The following is a 17,661-nucleotide window of genomic DNA, read 5'->3' as shown; positions in this document are numbered from 1 at the left end:
TAATGTTTTTAATGAAACAAAGTATATAGATTTTAGCTGTTTTTCTGTTTTACATTCATTGGTATTCCAAACAGAATTACACTGACAGTATAATTTTTTTATTTTTGCTAAAAATAGTAGCAAATAGTCTTTAAAATAACATTACTTACGTTTTCCGCAAAAAGTCATATAGCATTTGTGACTCTAAACAAGATGGACTCAAAATGTCTCCTTTTCTGTAGCGTCTGCTCCAGACAATAAATGTTCCCACAAGGGGGCGCTGTTGCTGACAAGCAATGAAACATTTCCTCTTTGATTCCACAACCACAACACGCAGCATCCAGAACTTCATGGGTAAATCTGTGTCTGCTCAGTACGGAAGGCCCAACAAGGTAAAAATAAATCCAAAACTTTAAGGAATAATAAACTGAAGAAAAACACAACCGAACCTTATTTAACCAAGCTGATCCAGACTTTAATATTCTTCAAACTTTCTTGTTTACATTTGAGAAATCCATTTCCAAAATTTAAGAGACAGCATAAATATTCTGACAAAGCATAATTACATTAATACATATTATTTTTTATATAAACTAATCCATCAAAACAGTGTCATGTCAAACTATTAATGTTTTATTATTGTAGGACCGTGACTAAAATTTATTTTAGGTCGATGAATTTGGTTTTGCAGCCTGGGCCAGAGTACGGTACATGGACATTATTAAAGTTATTAAAATACATATTTTCCCAGATAATCTTTTCGTCAAATGACACAAAACACAGTAAAATGTCATGATATATTCACTTTTTTCAAAGAAATCAAATGGGGAAACCAGTATTTCCAGGTGTCTGCGATTTTTTGTTTACCAGCTCAACAGTAAACATTTTTAAAAATGAAACCTGTATACAATTGTTGCCTTATTACAAAAAAAGAATATCAATTGTTTTCTGTTTTGTTTGTTTTCACCATTCTTGATTGTGATCAGGGGCCAAACACAAGCATTTCAAGGGCCCCAAATGGCCCCCAGCACATAGTTTGGACATCGTGTTTTATTGTATTTCTAATATTGTTTAAAAAAACTTAAGTGGTTAAATGAAAAATCAGCAGAATGTGTCCATTTCTTTACCCGATTAATCGTGTAAAAATTCGATTAATCGTCTGAATAATCAATTAGTCGTTTGTTACAGGCCTAATGTAGATAAAACTTACAATAATTTTCATCTGGGAATCTAAATTAGATCGACTTTCAGTTTCCTAAACCATGACGTTACGCACCGTTCACCATTCCGATTATTCCCAAAACAACAAATAACAGAACAGAGTTCGGCTGAGGGCCATCAGAAACAGAGTGCAGATGTTTGTCTGGCGGTCAGTTCGGTTCTGGAGCAGCCGGATCTTCTACTCCTCTTCAGGTTCTGGGGTGGCGCTGCCGAACAGCGCCAGGGTCTGCTGGCCCAGCGGGTTGTACAGGAAGGCTTCGATCTCGCCGCCGTCGTTGCCGTTTTTCTGGAAGTGGATCTCCAGCATGTCCTGCATCGTCTCCCGGTCCATGACGTCCGGGATTCCCGTCAGCAGGACGGTCCGAGGGCACATGGAGGTCCGGGTCTGGGAGAGACGGCGAAAATTAGAGAGAGAATATGGAAGAACATCAGCGCCACTGAAGAAGGAAAAAAAATTATTTGTCTTTTTTCAATTCTGTGAAAAAGTAAGAATTATGAGATTAAAATCAAAATTCTATGAATTTATTTACATTTTTGTTGGCCTTAATCTTCTTCCGTACAAAAAGAGTTCAAAATGTGTTTCTCTATTTTTATTTTCGGGTTTGTTTTCCCAACATTTTCTCACCTTCAAGTTTGTGATTTTTCCGTTTACGAAAGGCGTCACTCTCACTGTGTGCTTGTTTTTGTTGAAATCTATTTTATGGTGTTCTTTTACTGCCAAATGTTCTGCAACTGATGGGAGAAAGTTCAGAAGAAGAGTCAGCTTAACGTTTTCTCTCCAGCTGTGAAGTCAGAAGAGCAGAAAACATCCGTCCTCACTGTTCTCCATCACGAACGCGATGACCACCGTCCCCGAGTCCGGCAGGAAGTCGCAGGAGTCCACCTCGCCGCCTCCATTTTTGGACTTGGAGAAGTGGATTTCCAGTTTGCTCAGCAGCATCTCCGTGTCCATGTTGGGCAGGTTGGACACCAAAATCCGGTGAGGACAGATGTCTGTGTCGATCTGCGGTTCAGGCAGTCAGAGGTTACGAACGGGAGCGTTTCGTTTCGTTATCGTGACGGCGGATTTTACCTCCACCAGGCTGGGCATCAGCAGGTGAACCGGCTGGGCCTCCACTATGATGCGGCACTCTCCTCCCAGATCCACCTTATGTCTCTTCTTTTCCAGAATATTCGTCGCCACTAGCAATCACATGTTAACAAAAATCTCTGTTTAAGTCAAGTTTTAAAGTGTAATGAACATCCTCTTTACACCATTTGCACAAAATCTTTCTTAGATAATGAGATTTCAGTCTGGTCACATCAGAGTGCGAGGTTTTAGGGCCTCCTGTGACTTTAAATCCAAATAAGCTGCTGCTGGCCACGCCCCACAACTCAACATTTACACTCGCACGTGAAAATGGCTCAAAACAGAAGTGCAATTGTACAACTGTACGTCTTTGAAAAGCAGAAGTGAAGCCTCCTGCACAACCAACAAGAATGCAGCAAGTGGTTTCTGGATGGTAAGTCAACAACAGAACACTTGTCTTTTCCAGCAGCCATTGTACAGCGGTAAAACCAGCTGACCAAACATAACGGAACTCTGCTTGGGTTGCTAGGTAGCGGCGCAGTGCTAAACGGATCGTTTTCCAAACATGAACTTATTGCCAGAAAGCGGCTAAGGTGGAAGTTTTTTTTAAGAGCAGGGACTTTTTTTTTGACTCAAACAGAAATATAAAATCATGTAAAATGTGAAATTTTCATAATAAGCCCCCTGTAAGGATTAAATATGTTTTTTATATATATATATCTACAGCGCAAACAGCAGCAAAACAGCTAAACAAATGTGCAGGAACTTAGCTTGGGTTGCTAGGTAACGGGCTGAACTCTGGGGTTGCTAGGTAGCCTGGAATGTGACTTAACAATATTGAGGTTTTTGAAGCAGCTCATTTTTCCAATTAACTTATGGCCAAAACACGGCTGGGTGTTTTATTTGGTTTCTTTTAAGAACTTTTGTGTTTTTTATAACCGTCTGAGAATTAAATGGAAGTAGAAAAATGTGCAAAACGTCAATTTTAAGCTCCTATCAACGTTTATCTTCTCACCTTCCTCCTCCTCGAACGTGATGAGCGCCGTTCCCTCTTCCATCGGGTACCTGATGTGCGGCATCATCTCAAACTCCTCCACGTCTTCGGCCTTTCCCGTCTTCCCGGTGAAGACGAAATTCTTCTCCGGCATCTTGGAGAACACCTACGACGGGAAGCCGCAACATTAGTGGAGACGTTCAGAAAGTCGGGCTGCGGAGGAATCAGAATGTCGCCTACGTCCGCTCGCTCCTTCAGTTGGGCGTTTTGGGAATCTTCCTTCTTGATTTCAGCCTGGATTCTCTGTAACTCCTCCTGGAGTTCGCAGTCCTCCTGCTTCAGGGCGTCCAACCTGGCCTGAAGTCAGACAACGCACAGGAATATTAGGGTTAATTTCACAAAAAATGCAAAAGTACGCAAACTTTGCATGTTTTATTAGACTTTGCACAACTCCTTGCGTCTTGAATATGCAGTAAAGCGTTAGTTTTTATTTTCCAGGCTGTGCTGCAGACAGACGCACTCCAACCTTTTCAGCTGTGATCTGTTCTTCGAAGGCGATCTGGTCTTTTCTCAGACCCTCCGTCACTTTTTCTGTGCGTTGCTTGAACTTTTGGGTCATATCTTGTCGTTCCTTAATGAAGCGCTGTAAATCCTTCTGCTCCTCCAGGATCACAGAGTATTTTTTCTGAGGGGAAACAGCAACATCAATCACTTTTTGGTACATCTGAACGTCTAAAAGCTGTGAAAATATTCAACGGAGACATTAAATTTGTTTTAGCATTAGCGTTGCGCAGAACGGCTTACCTTCAGGGAAACAATGTAGACGGGCTTCAAATAAACTCAACTTTTATGGCAATAGCTTAAACTACTCTTAATCCATTACAGCCAGAAACAGATTTAAAGAGGAGCAGCAAAAGCAAACGAGTTGGATTAGCAGAGCTAGCCAACAACTGCTCTTTTCATCCAGGACGTTTTTACTGTCAAATATAATCTCTGCTGCCCTTGAAATTAAGATGTTAGCATGTAATAACAGTCAAATGACATGCAGCAACAGTCTTCAGTCAGAGGCCTCTTCAGAATCGTTGTGAGACTGACTGCTACTGGAAATCAGTAGATACTTGAGCAACGAGTTACTGAACATTTAATTCCGCTTTGGGATGAGACCAGTAGTTGTTTTCAGCTAAATTTCATTGAGAAGGGAAAAGTCAAGACATTAAACTAAAAATGTGTTGATTTTAGTTGCATAAAGTCAAGAAACTGTTAAAACTGGACATTAAAACCGTAATCTCAAAAAATAGAAAACAATTCAATCTAGTGAAATTAAACGTGTCAGTGTGAGTCTGTGCTGGAAAAGATGGATTTATTTTAAATATTTTCATTAATCTTAGAGTAAATGTGTGTTGTACCTGGTAATCCTTGATTAGAGCCTGGATTCCCTCTATTGTGTCTTCATTTTTGTCAGTCGCCACCAGGGAGAAATCCTGACACAAGAGCAAACAAACAGTAAGAATCTGAACACAAACACGAGTTAAATGCTTCGTTTTACATTAAAACCGTTCAGTGGATAAACGAAGAAAGCAGTGAAAGGTTGATTCTGGCTAAAAGGGAAACGGAAAGTGTTCCTGTCTCTGATTATATGACAAACAATGGCGTAGAGTCTCACCTCTTCTGATGACATGGTGAAAGGAACCTGAAATAATTCAGATTACATGTTTAACAGATTAGAACTGTTGAAAACCGTCCCTCAGAGTAAGATCATTACATAAAGAGGATTTATATTTATACGTTTCCATGCTGTAAACAAAGAAAGGTGAATTTTAGAGCCAATCTGGAGGCCTAATTTCAGATTAACAGTGAATCTTGAGTTTACAGTAAATCTCAGACTAACAATTTAACTTTAAATCAAAACACAAAACGACTAAATAAAGTAAATTAATGTATTTATGAGAAAACAGCAGCACGGTTTTAACCTACCTCACGCCGACGATTTCTGCTCTAAACTGTTTTATTCTTTCAGTTTCTGTTCTCGATCGACAGGAAGAGAAGCAGGTACCGTTTATCTCCACCAGGGGGCGCACATCCGGCCTACTGGATGATGCGTTCAGGGCTGTAGAAATTCCAACACTTTACCAGCACGAACCGCTGTTTTTACACTCTATAAGTCACAGGAGTCAGACTCCAGTCCTGGAGGTCTGCTGCCCTGAAACTTTTAGATGCGTCTCTGCTGAATAAAAGCAGAGGCACCAGCTGAATAAAATAATTAGGCCATTAAGGCTCCGGAGACCCGATCTACACCTGGAGGAGGAAATTAAACCGTTTCACTCCAGTGTTTTGTACCTGGTGCACATCTAAAAACTGCAGGACGTTGAGGACTGGAGTTTCACACAATACATCAGGAAAAAATATTTTAATAATTCATTTTAAAAAATCATAGTTATAAATAATTTCACTATATGAAACAAATTCTGTTCATCTTCACGATTAACCTCAGGTTCAGGTTCTCAGAAAATTTGATTATTACATGAGAAAAAAAAGATGGCCATTTTTAACCACCATGGAAATCTGCTTTGGTAAGTTGAGTGGAAGGAAAAAATATCTGCAACAATGAAATTCATTCTATGGGCATTCAATTCAGCAAATTGGGCTTCCTGAACACATCAGCAGCATTTTATGATTTAAACCTGATTTCATTTTCCTGCCTAAATAACTGGAATAATTAGCAACAAAAAAAAAAAATCACTAAAGTTAACATTAACCTTTATCAACTCAATAAAAACAATAGTACATTATAAATGTACCTGATTTTAAAAACTATTGATTTAAGTGTATAATACGTTTAGTCAGTGTATATATATCTTTGCTTATAGAAAGTTATGAACTTAAATAATAAAAATAAAAGGAGCCCCAGCCAATTATTCAGTTGTGATGCACATTACATGGACACACTTTTCAGTTGGTCCACAATTCTGCTTTAAAGTGTTTTATTGCTTTCATGTAATATTTTAAATAGCTGAACTCACTAATAAATGGTTTTTGTCATTTCAGAAAATAAAACTCATCATTTCCAATTCAATCAAAAAACAACCCAGAGTCCAAATGATTTCCATTTATAAACATTTATTTTGTGAAACCGAGTGAAATTAGAATCGCAGCTTCTGGAAGAACCACTTGTTCTTGCCCGTCTTGTACCTGGAAACGGAAAGAAAAGACAAATTTAGCAAGAAGCCAACATGTTAATGTTGGAAACTAATAATTACTTGATGAAAGTGTCCTGACCTCTCCTCAAACTTGACCTTGGCCTCCCGCCTGGCTTTGCGTTTGAGAGCAGGATCCCTGAAGACGTCCTTGTTGACGACGGTTTTGTCCAGAGGAATATCCACCGAGTATCTGAGGGCGAAGAGGAAACGAGTTCAACTGCAGCAGAGAGACGTTTGAACAGGAAAGATGGAAACATTTTCTGTTCACCTCTTCCGCAAAGAAATGGAAAAAACGGCAAAATAAAACATGTGAAATGACCAGATACTTTTTCACAACAAAGGAGAACGGCTGCAACTAATGATTATTTTAGCAATCAATTGGTAATTCTGACAATCATTTGATTATTCTGACAGCTAGTCGATTATTCTGGTGATTAATTGTGACGATCAGATTTTTAAAAAATGACATCCTGTAATTTTTTCCATTTAACCACTGAAAACCTTTTGTTTTTAAATATTAGAAATGCATCTAAACCAAACATTTCAATTCCCATATTAAATAAAACAAACATTTTATCACCTAAAACACAGTAACAGCGTCTCCTTCACTAAATGTGAAGATAAAATTGAAACTTGAGGAGTTTTGGCTAAAACATATTTACAGATAAACACGTTTTGGTCTTAAATGCAACATGTATGTTTTATTTTTTGTACAGAGGCCTTTTTTAAGGTCTGTATACTCTTGTTAAAGATTAATCGATTACTAAATTATTTGACAATCATTTCAATAATCAATTGATCACAATTAATCGTTTCAACCCTAAAAAGGAGGAAAGCAAATCAAGAGTATTAATCATGAGCTGATTTGCTCTTTGGGTGGAAAGTTTGGTGGATAAATGAACCAGAAATGTTTTTAATCATCAACAGAAAGAGTCCATTTGGAGACGCACCAATCAGGAAGCAGTTCTGACTTCAACAGACAAGGAAGGAGTTAAAAATTAGCCCACAATGTACACTGTAAAAGCTTCTATCTTTTATTTAATGAAAACAAATAAATAGGACTGCAGATGGTGTAAAGTCGTGGTTAAGATGAATTTAATGAACTGGAGAAAGAAACAGTTGAGTTTCTGACCTGGTGGGCATGAGGTGGTTGTAGTTGAAAACTTTGACAAAAGCCTTGATCTTGGATCTCTTGGCGATCTTCTTCTTGCCCATGGTGGTGGTCACCTTCCGGGGGTAGCGGTCGATGCCGGCGACCAGAGCGTGGCTGTAGGGGCGGTCGGTGGTGCCGTCGTCAATATTCTGCCAAGAGAACAACAACAAACCATTTACTGTCAAATAAACATTTAGTTTACCTCCTAAAGCATCTGGTTAAACATGAAACATTAACCGTCCAGGTCTGTCATTAGTGTCAGATGGGATTTTCTTTTTATTCGGTGAAATTATCTGAATTGGGTCGTTTAGACAGAAAAAGTTGGATATGGGCCACATAAGGGGGAAAACAAACATTGGATTTGGGTCACATTTGATTGAAAGTCCTGCTAATGATCTAAATACTTTGTGCAGAGCAAATAAGACGCCTAGAACAATTTACAGGACTGTTAAAGATACATTTCATACTAGAATATTCTTCTAAAAACAAAATGTCAATTTGGTTTGATTTGTAAAATGTATAAAATCAGCAGCTCAATTTTGAACCAGACAGATCATTTGTTGACATTAAGAATAAATTAATTTGTCTTTTTTTAATGTAATTGTTGATTAAAGCCATGAAATGTGAAAATTGTTGATTCACTTGCTGTTTATTCATTCATTCATTCATATCCACACAATCAAATACACTTTTTAACTAAACTAGCATTTCAGCCATATTTCTATACTCTTCTTAATCATGTTACCTTGTAAAGATGAAAACTATGAACCGAGTCTCTACATTTTGTATAAATATGATTTTTTCCTTTGCTGCAGGACAGTTTAAATCCAGGAAACATCAGTTTGTACCTTGACGATAACAGCTTTGCGCCCGGCGTAGCGTCCAGCCAGGACCATCACCACCTTCCCCGGCTTCATAAACTTGCCCATTCCTGTCATAAAGAAGTAAATCTGTTAAAATCGAGGCAGACGTAACTCAGAATAATCTTGATTTTATTATCGCCTTGCTGTTGCTCCCGGACAGCCAGGCTAGTTAGCATTCAGCTAACTGTAAGCTATCAAACAAGCGTGTTTATATGTGTAATATTCACTCTCTTAAGCATTTTGGATGTTTCTAAAGTTAGGTGAGCTGCTTGACAAAGAACACATCCACATAAAATCAGAATACGTTAAAAAATAATTATACAATCCGCCACTAATAGTAAGGTGCAACTTTAGCCCCAAGTAGGCTGCCATGTTGGAAAGTGCGCTGGGGAAGAGATCCCACCGCAGCAAAACAGCTAATTTTCATCTTTAATCAAACAAACTCACTAAATATCAGGTCGAGTTTGACACTACGGAGGGTAATCCGTGATATACGGTGATAAAGAGAACAGATTAACCCAGATTAAACTTGATGGATGTGGATTATTTTGAGGAAAAATTCACTCACTGATGCTTCTCTACGGCCGCCGCTAACAGGAAAAGGAAGTCCAGAGGGCAAACGTGAAGTACGTCACTTCCTAAATCATTTTATTTTGGAAATATTGGGATTATCTTTTTAGAAAATATATATATATATTTTCAAACATCTAAATGTAAAATGTAAATAATATTTTTACATTTCAAATATAAATGTTTAAAATTTGAACATTTTAAAGTACAGACTTTAAATACGTACGAACTTCTTACGGATTTAGGAGGAATTTAAAGGTACATCCTTCTTTTTTTTACATTTGATTTAATAATATTGTACATATTATATACTTACTTAATATTCTGTATTCCCCAACAACATGGAAGTAGATCGTGGAAAAAGACAGCCAAATTTTTAAAAGAAAACAATAAAATAAAATATATTAACAATGTTGCATCGCAAAGTAAAACACGTGACTGAAATATAAAATTTGAAGATTGGGATACTTTATTGTGTACACATTAATACAGAATGCATAGATAGGTAGAAAGATAGATAGATGAGGGAATGTGGCGCCCCCTGGAGGCTGCAGACGAAAGAAACGAAAATTAAAAAAAGAAACTTCTTTTACTTGGTTTATTATTATTTTACAACTGCAGGTTTACATTAAATATAATAAAATCAAAAATAACAATTCATATGTTCCCATACACCATCTTCAATTAAATAAATATAGAATTAATTGTTTTCAATGATGCTCCCAGGTTGAACTGCTACAGTTACAAAACAGCAGCCACTTTAAGTGTTTAAAGCAATTTATCTAATAAATAAACATCTAAACATAAAAACAAAACTAAAAAGTGTGCAGTAAATATACCCAAACCACAACTGAAGTTTGGAAAAGTGCTCTACAGCTGAAGGTTTGACACAAACACATAAACAAAATAAACAACTAATACAAACTAACGTCAGTTTAATAGCATCTACGGTTCATACATTCAGGTTTTACGGACATGATTTGCTGTTCATGGAAAATAAAATAAAATCTGGAATAAAAATGATCATCAGCAGCAGCTCAGTCAGAACTGAAACACAGGAACACATTCGGTGGTTCATTTGACCAAAAAGCTGCACGATAACAGCAACGCCACCCACACACACAGAGCTTTTATTTTGGTGATTTTTGCTACACAGAAGCTTCCTGTTTGCGTAACAGCATCCAGAGTTATAAACAAGAACTAGAGAGTTTATCAGGAATGTTTCTGCTGCTACATACACTGCAAAAACACAAAATCTTACCAACTATTTTTGTCTAGTTTCTAGAGAAAATATCTCAGTAAACTCAAAATAAGACAAAACATGTAAGTTTTCAGCAAGATATAGAAGCTTGGTAGAGTCAATAATTCCTTAGTGTTGATGAAAAAGTGTTGGTTCTAGATTATTTCATTTATAACATGACATGTTTCCATATTATAGGAAATAATCTGCTAGTACTATTTCATCAATATTGATAAGTTTTTTACTTTAGCTCTGTTCAAAAATACTGTAAGATTTAGTGTTTTTGCAGTGTATGTCTCCTCAGGATGTTTGCTGCATAGGTTAGAGCGCCATCAGGTCCAGCAGAGGAAAAAGCTGATGAGCAAAGGTCACAAAGATGTTGGCGTTAGGCTGAAGGTTAAAGGTGAGGTCATCGCAGGTGACTCTACACTGCAAAAACACTAAATCTTAAGTATTTTTCTCTATTTTCTGAGTACACTTAAAATAAGACAAAATTAACTCACAAGCAACTTTTCAGCAAGATATAGGAGCTTGTTTTCAGTAAATAATGCTTGAATATTAAAAAGTTCACATTTCCATGGCAACAAGATATTTCTTCCCATGTTAAATGTGAAGCAATGATTTTTATCAACATTCAGTAATTACTGACTTACAACAAGCTGGTATTTCTTGCTGAAATGTTACCTGTGAGTTAGTTTTGTCTTATTTCAAACATAATAAGACATTTGAAACAGAAACCAAACAGAAACACTTGGTAATACTTTGTGTTTTTGCAGCGTAAGGCATGTTTAGAGGAGAAACACATTCATGCACATGTAAACAACCTGTAACGGGTTAGAGTACACTGCAAAATTCTTAGTACACTTGAAATAAGACAAAACTAATTTTTCAGCAAGATGTAGAAATTTCTTACTACGTAGTTCTTGAATATTGATGAAAAGTACTAGTTTCCATGGCAACAAGACATTTTTCTCTACGTTACAAGTGAGATAATCTGCCAGCGAGTTATTTCTATAAGAGATAATAACTGACTTAAAACAAGTTGGTATTTCTTGCGATTTAGTTTTGTCTTATTCTAAACATAAAGAGACATTTTGAACAGAAACTCTTGGTCAGACTTTGTGTTTTTACAGTGAACGGCGCCGCGGAGAGCCTGGTCAGAAGGCGTCCTTGATGTTCTTGAGCTGCCGCACGGCCAGGTCCACCGGCAGGTTGAAGCGCAGGTGGCTGATGCGGCCCAGGATGCGCAGGGCGCCCTCGAAGCCCGTCTGGGCCATGTAGCTCCAGCTCTGGTAGTGCGGCTGGATCAGAGTGGACGACTTGCAGAGCAGGTTGATCCAGGAAACCAGCCGCTGCTCGTTCAGCGCCATGCACACCAGCGCTTTGAGCTCCGAGTCCGGCCCGCGCTTGTAGCGGCCGTGCTCCTTCAGTACCGAGTGGACGGCCCACAGCAGCGAGTGTTTGGGCGTCACCGTCCCCGGGCCGCCGCCCACCTTCAGGCTGAAGGACTGCGACAGCTTTCGGGCCGGCGATTCCACGAACGCCTTCCCGTTTTTGGACTCGTAGTACGTGACGAAGAGTTCCCAGGGGTGCATGGCGAGCGGGGCGGGGCGGTAGGGCAGCAGGCAGGAGATGGGCGCCAGCACCAGGCTCATGGTCTGCGAGGGGCAGAACAGGCCGTGGGCCAGCAGGTCCTTCAGCGCCACCGCCAGCTCCTTCCTCACCGCCGTCGTCAGCTCGTCCCGGGCGCCCAGCGCCGCCGCCGCCCCGCCGCTGTAGCTCACCACGTGCTCCACGGAGGGATGGCGCCGCGAGCCCAGGACCCGGACCTTCTCCACGGCCGCCTCCAGGCGCTGCAGCAGGGGGCCGTAGTCCCGGCCCGGACAGTCCTGGGGCCAAAGGTTCTGGGGGACGTGGCCGGCCGAGCAGCCGAACTGACTGGCAGCGAAGATCTGCAGCACGGCCAGAGCCTTCTGGATGAGCTGCAGGCCCGTGTCCCGCATCCGCTCGGCCTGGACCGGGTCCACTGTGGGGGGCAGAAACACAGGGACAGGCAGCTTAATGAAACCAGCAGAGAACTGGGACTCTGCTGGTTTCACCTACTATAATATAAGAGTTAAGATATTAACTGTAATTTAAGATGTTAGACAGATATATATATATAGATATATATGAATTTATTAGCGGCTAGTTAGCATAGTCCTGGAGAAAAACAAAACAAGACAAAACAAATGACTACATGGAATATCCTGGATTAAAAAGTCCAGCCCCAACAAAATGTAAGTCCAGTGATTAACCTATTTAAGGAAAAATTATTCTCTTTTTTTGTGAATTTAATACATTTTAAGACTCTCTGGTTGTCTGTAATAAGCTGACCTTTCTTCTTCATCCCTGCAGCTCTGCCGTTGGCTCCGTCTGCTTTCGGCTGCTGACTCTGCCCTCCATCTGACAAAAGAGGATTCCCCACCTCATCTTTAAATAAGAAAAGGCAAAAATATGATTAAAAAGAGACAATCTAACAAGAATAAACCCCAGAATGAACACGTGTGTGTCCTGCGTACCCTGTATGAAGTTAATGAACATCTCCAGGTCCCTGATCTGGGTCTTCAGCTGCTCCACCAGCTGCTCCTTCACTCGGGCCGGGTTCACGATCTGAGCGATGGCGGCGTCCACCCGCTGTCTCAGCTCCTCCGGGGACAAGTTCCCGATGTCCTCGTTCAGATTCACGTCCAGCTTCTTTATCAACTCGTCGATGATGACCTGGAAACAGAAACAGGCTGAAGGTAAAAGCTGAAACAAAACATGAAAATCACTTCGGGAGAATTTCCATCAAGGTCATGGAACCAAATAAACTAAAACCAGGGCGCTACATCAATTCTAATATTATTTTTGGCTTTTGAAAGATTTAATTTGTGAAACATCTGGATTTCAGCTTCCATAGTTCGGACTCATGTCACCACAGCCAAGGCAGCCATCTTGTTTGACAGCTTCTACTTATATGAACTTTGAATTCAGGTCAATATTAGGAAAAAGTGGGCAGGGTAAGAAAAACTGCACTCAAGCAAGAGTAATACTACTGCAACAGATTTTTACACAAGAGTAAAAAATGTCTGGGAAAAAATCTAATTATCTACTGAGTAGCTGATTAAATCATTTAAAAATGACATCATCAGTTGGACCACAATATTAAACTAAATGGAAATTTGTGTATTTTAGGGACCAAAATGACAATAATTCATAAAAGTAACAAAAAGTAACAAAATCAGGCAAAATAAATTTTTTCCAAATCAGTTTCTTTCAATATAAAAATTATGAAACTTTAACAAGAAGGTGTGTGTCTGGTGAATCTTTAGTTAAAACATGTTTGTTTTTCACTCACTGGGTAGAAAATCCAGAAATTTAGAGCAGCGGTATTTCATAATAAAATTACTCAAGTAAAAATAAAAAGTACAGTGAAGTAAAAATACTCCTAAAATTAAATGTTTACATTTTTGTAAAATAGTCCTATTGAACCATTTTGGTAATAACAGACATGTAATTAACATTTAATAGAAAAACTGAAAACACAAAACTAATAAAACTGTGTTTAAAAAAAGCAAGAAAAGCTGGAAGTAGAGACGGTTGCTGTGTGTTTTTCTTCCCGTCTGATTATTATCAATAGTAATAATTAGCATCACAAAAAAAGAGAAAAAAACTGGAAACTGAAGGAATTTGGAGAAACTTGCCATCCTTTCACAACAGATTTGGACACCTCTAAATGAATTATTTTCAATTAATTTAGAAGCTGGGATCACTGTTCCAATCAAACAAACAACGGTAAAGAAACCTCGCCCAGTTCCTGTCATCTCAACATTTCCTGATCTAAAAAAAATTATTGTCGATTCTCATCAAACTAATCAGAGAATTCCAGAAGCTGTTTATCCGTGACTTCCTTGAATGCGACACTGAGGTAGGTAAACACGGAAAGTGGCGTTGCTTCTGGGAAAGCCAAACGACAAGCTCATATTTGTCCAAATATAACTTCAACTCTGCACAAGATTTCTCATTGGTAGGAGAGAACATAAGGGATAAAAGTTATCAATTAATGAGTTAATCTAAAGTTGATTGATCTTATTGACTAAAGATTAACCGATAAGTGGCCATTTTCTCTTTCCATAACAAAAAAGGGTTAAATGTTTCAGAACATACAGAATTAAAACAATCCCATCTAATGTTAACATTATTTTGTATTAAATACTGACTGAGTAAATAGAAAATGTGTGTTTTTCTCACATTAACCGTTGGCATATTCATAAAATATAAAAACAAGGACCAATTGGGTTGTTAAATGAAGAATCAAGTATGTGAGAATTACGGGCATTGTAGAAAAAAAAAAAGTTCAAAAGTCAAAAATTTATGAGAAAAAAGTCTGAAATTTTGAGATCAATTTTGTACAAAAAAGTTGAAAATTTCCGAGTTTGAAAAGTCAAAAATTTGCAAGAAAATTTTGTAGAAAAAATGTAGAAATTTCTGACAGCTGAAACTCAGAAATGCCCAAGTTTTTGCCAAATAGGACAGTTTCTCTTTACGGCTCTGGGACCATTTTTGTGTCTGTATCTAAGGCTCCTTCAGGATGACCAGCGGCGCCCTCTGCTGGATGGCGGACAAACTACAACACTAAAGAAGATCTAAGTGGATGTTGTCAGTTGATGATTGGAACTCATTCTAGTCTAATAAGCCACTAATCAAAAATTAGTTGATTGGTTAATTAATTGTTTGCATCTCTAGTCTGAATGTTTTAGATGTTAGCATGTTGGACTTTATATGCCTGATGTTTAAAAGTGGAAGTACAACCTGTGGATTTTATGACGTGACACATGAAGCATGACGCATGTTTGCATTTCCACACCTTCTGCCTCTCCATGACGACGGACTGTGGCAGCGAGTCGTAGCTGCCCTCCTGATAGGCGAAGCGCTCCAGATCGTCCAGCTGCGTCTTCAGCTGGACGATGAGATCCTTTTGTTTTTCCCTCTGCGCCTCCAGTCGCTCCCGCTTCTCCCTCTCGCTCTGACAGGACACACACAAACACACACCCATTATAAATCAACCACACACACGCCTCTCAAGAGCTGCTTTTGGCGCAATGTTTACACGAGATCTACTCACCAGATCTTCCTGCAAATGAAGCATGTGACAAAAGAAACAAAAGAGGCTTTTAAATGAAACACAACGAGCTGAAAATTCCCATCAGCAGGAAAAGCAGCGGGAACAAAGCGGCTGTTTTTAAAGCAGATAGTGATCTGCTGCTGCAGGAGGTTTCAACAAGGCAACATTTCCACCAGAGATCTGGAAACACGATGGTAATTATGCCTCTGTATTAGCAGGAAAAAACACTTGCAACCACATAAAGCATAAATTAAAGTTTGCATTAAGGATAGAAGCACCAATCAATCTGATGTTGACATATTCCCAAAAACTAAAATGAGCAGGATAAAAAGCACCGTCAGTTCTGAATGCAAATGTGTGGCATAAGCCTTTTTGTCTAAAATATTGTCTCTAAGTTTTATGTTTTCTGCTAAACAAAAAATTGCACCCTAATGTATGCTTTGAAAGTAAAAGTGGTTTAAGTTCTTAGCTTTTAGGAAAAACAGATTTTTTGTCTGAGCTTAGTTCTGTGCAAGATATAAAACACAAACAAAGCTATTTTTTGGACTTAACAAAAACAGAAACACTTGGTGTAGTATTAATTTATTTTGTTTTTCTAACAAGGTTACGACTTTTCAAAGTCAGAAATTTCCTTTTTTTTTAAAAAAGACGACAAAAATTTCTGATATTAATTTCAATTTTTTTCTTTTCAAACGTATTCCAGTTTTTTTTCTAGACTTCTGAGATTAATCTAAAAATTTCAACGTTTTTATAGCAATTTTTTTAAATTTTAAAACTCAAAAATATTCTAATTTTTGTCAAGAAAATTTATGATATGAAGCAGATTTTTTTTCCTAGCAATTTATTTGACTTTTCAAACTTCCAAATTTCCAAGTATTTTTTTAAATTCTGAGATTAATTTCAGAATCTCAGAGTCCCCTCCACCCTCCCCCTTTTTGTTCAAATTTTCATTTATAGATATTTATTGGCTTGAACACCGACTATATATTAAATGCTTCCTTTTCTGTTAAATATATTGTGTGTTTACCTTCCCTCTGATAAGCCTAACCACGCCAGAAACAATACTCTTATATTATTAAACCATTAAATGTATTTCTGAACCATAATTAACTGGAAGTCTCACCGAGTTCTCCAGCTGCTTGGCGTCCTGGGCTCGGCAGCCCACGACGTGCGGGCAGCCCCGGAATGCGAACTCCTCCAGCTCGGCCAGCATCCTCTCCTTCTCCTCGCTCTGAGCGTGAACTATCTGCTTCAGTCGGAACTGAACCTGTGCGAAGTGCGACGTTAGCGCTAAAAGAGACGAATTCAACAAGTCCTGCTCCTCTTCCAGCTTCATCAGCCGGGCGGCCATCTCCTCATCGGTGGCCGACGACGAGCCTCTCTGCCTCGGCCGGCCGCCGCTCTCCTCCTCGGGGCTGGCCACGGCGCCCACCGGTGCCCATCGCTCCCCGGCGCTGGCGAACACAGTCTCGCTATCCGAAGCCGACAGCTCCTCCGTGGACATTCTGGACGGTGCAGATCACTTCAGAGTTTCCCTCACCCACCGTCGGTTTGTCGACAACGTATTCCCGGTGGTTATTTTATAAAAACTGCGCAAAAATTAAGAGGATCATCGCCAGAGAAACAGGTGCATCGCCATCTTGGAAAAGATGATTCATACGTAAACAGAGAAAAACGAAAGTTAGCTTCAACAAACAATGACGCACCGGAAGTGGAGGGGATTTACCTTCAAAATAAAAGCATTTCAGAAAAACGCGCAAAGTCAGCATTTAGACAGACATTACTTTTTAAAGTTAGCGTGATAAACTACACATTTTTATCAAATAATTGTAAGCGTATATTTTTTGTTATAACACACACAGTACAAGTTACTCTTTGGACCTTCCACAATAACGCCTGATAATTTTGACTAAAAGGCTTAAAAACGAGCAAATGTTTTAAAATGTATCTCTAATAAAAATGGAGAATAACTTATTGCATTGAATTTTCACAACAGAATGACATTAAAAGAACCAGCACTTTTTTAGGGATGTAATGTTTTATATTATATTTCAGAAATCTAAGTTTGCAGGTTGTCTTTTTTTGTTGTTTGTTTTCAACAGGTTCTATATATTTCGGCTTCTGAGGAAGTTTTACTTAGCTGGAGGGGATCTTTCTCTTTGGACTTTAAAATTTGCAGAAACCCTGCTCTAATATAAGCAATGGCATCATCATCATCATCATCATCAT

The 17,661-nt window shown here is 38.8% G+C and overlaps 3 protein-coding genes across 4 annotated transcripts; all 3 read right to left on the bottom strand.

The window, feature by feature from the left end:
* Positions 1-432: 432 nt before the first annotated feature.
* ifi35 (interferon-induced protein 35) lies at positions 433-5,340 on the bottom strand. The gene is made up of 10 exons (XM_032588141.1): positions 5,238-5,340; positions 4,927-4,953; positions 4,670-4,744; positions 3,790-3,948; positions 3,504-3,620; positions 3,285-3,429; positions 2,273-2,382; positions 2,020-2,203; positions 1,826-1,932; positions 433-1,585 (listed from the first exon to the last, which is right to left on the bottom strand). The coding sequence occupies exons 2-10, from the start codon at positions 4,939-4,941 to the stop codon at positions 1,379-1,381; spliced, it is 1,119 nt and encodes a 372-aa protein (XP_032444032.1). The 5' UTR covers positions 4,942-4,953; positions 5,238-5,340; the 3' UTR covers positions 433-1,378.
* A 1,020-nt stretch (positions 5,341-6,360) lies between these two features.
* Positions 6,361-9,086, bottom strand: rpl27 (ribosomal protein L27). Its single transcript, XM_032588142.1, has 5 exons — positions 9,045-9,086; positions 8,462-8,544; positions 7,593-7,762; positions 6,540-6,650; positions 6,361-6,452 (listed from the first exon to the last, which is right to left on the bottom strand). Exons 2-5 carry the CDS (start codon positions 8,540-8,542, stop codon positions 6,404-6,406), a joined length of 411 nt encoding a protein of 136 aa, XP_032444033.1. The 5' UTR covers positions 8,543-8,544; positions 9,045-9,086; the 3' UTR covers positions 6,361-6,403.
* A 406-nt stretch (positions 9,087-9,492) lies between these two features.
* rundc1 (RUN domain containing 1) lies at positions 9,493-17,340 on the bottom strand. 2 transcript variants are annotated; one of them, XM_032588133.1, is made up of 6 exons: positions 16,556-17,340; positions 15,433-15,441; positions 15,175-15,333; positions 12,848-13,046; positions 12,663-12,758; positions 9,493-12,312 (listed from the first exon to the last, which is right to left on the bottom strand). In XM_032588133.1, exons 1-6 carry the CDS (start codon positions 16,934-16,936, stop codon positions 11,444-11,446), a joined length of 1,713 nt encoding a protein of 570 aa, XP_032444024.1. In that variant the 5' UTR covers positions 16,937-17,340; the 3' UTR covers positions 9,493-11,443. The 2 variants fall into 2 exon arrangements, with proteins under 2 accessions (XP_032444024.1, XP_032444025.1); XM_032588134.1 differs by lacking the exon at positions 15,433-15,441 and having other exon boundaries at positions 16,556-17,337.
* Between the last annotated feature and the right edge of the window lie 321 nt (positions 17,341-17,661).

Source organism: Xiphophorus hellerii, chromosome 16, assembly GCF_003331165.1.
Source record: "Xiphophorus hellerii strain 12219 chromosome 16, Xiphophorus_hellerii-4.1, whole genome shotgun sequence".
Taxonomy (NCBI): domain Eukaryota; kingdom Metazoa; phylum Chordata; class Actinopteri; order Cyprinodontiformes; family Poeciliidae; genus Xiphophorus; species Xiphophorus hellerii.
Note: the sequence above shows the minus strand (reverse complement) of the source record. Positions and strands in the feature narration are given on the sequence as shown.

Bases quoted from the DNA above. Each gene is read 5' to 3' on its own strand.
- rundc1 (XM_032588133.1), bottom strand. From the start codon at position 16,936: ATGTCCACGGAGGAGCTGTCGGCTTCGGATAGCGAGACTGTGTTCGCC. The intron at 12,759-12,847 runs GTACGCAGGACA...TCTTATTTAAAG, and splicing joins GTTCATTAACTTCATACAGG to ATGAGGTGGGGAATCCTCTT. The intron at 12,313-12,662 runs GTCAGCTTATTA...TGCCCCCCACAG, and splicing joins TGCAGGGATGAAGAAGAAAG to TGGACCCGGTCCAGGCCGAG.
- ifi35 (XM_032588141.1), bottom strand. The intron at 3,949-4,669 runs GTACAACACACA...GTTTCCCCTCAG, and splicing joins CTCTAATCAAGGATTACCAG to AAAAAATACTCTGTGATCCT. The intron at 1,586-1,825 runs GTGAGAAAATGT...CGTCTCTCCCAG, and splicing joins GAAAAATCACAAACTTGAAG to ACCCGGACCTCCATGTGCCC.
- rpl27 (XM_032588142.1), bottom strand. From the start codon at position 8,542: ATGGGCAAGTTTATGAAGCCGGGGAAGGTGGTGATGGTCCTGGCTGGA. The intron at 7,763-8,461 runs GTACAAACTGAT...TTCTCTTGGCAG, and splicing joins GCAAAGCTGTTATCGTCAAG to AATATTGACGACGGCACCAC. The intron at 6,651-7,592 runs GTCAGAAACTCA...CTTCGCCCTCAG, and splicing joins AACCACCTCATGCCCACCAG to ATACTCGGTGGATATTCCTC.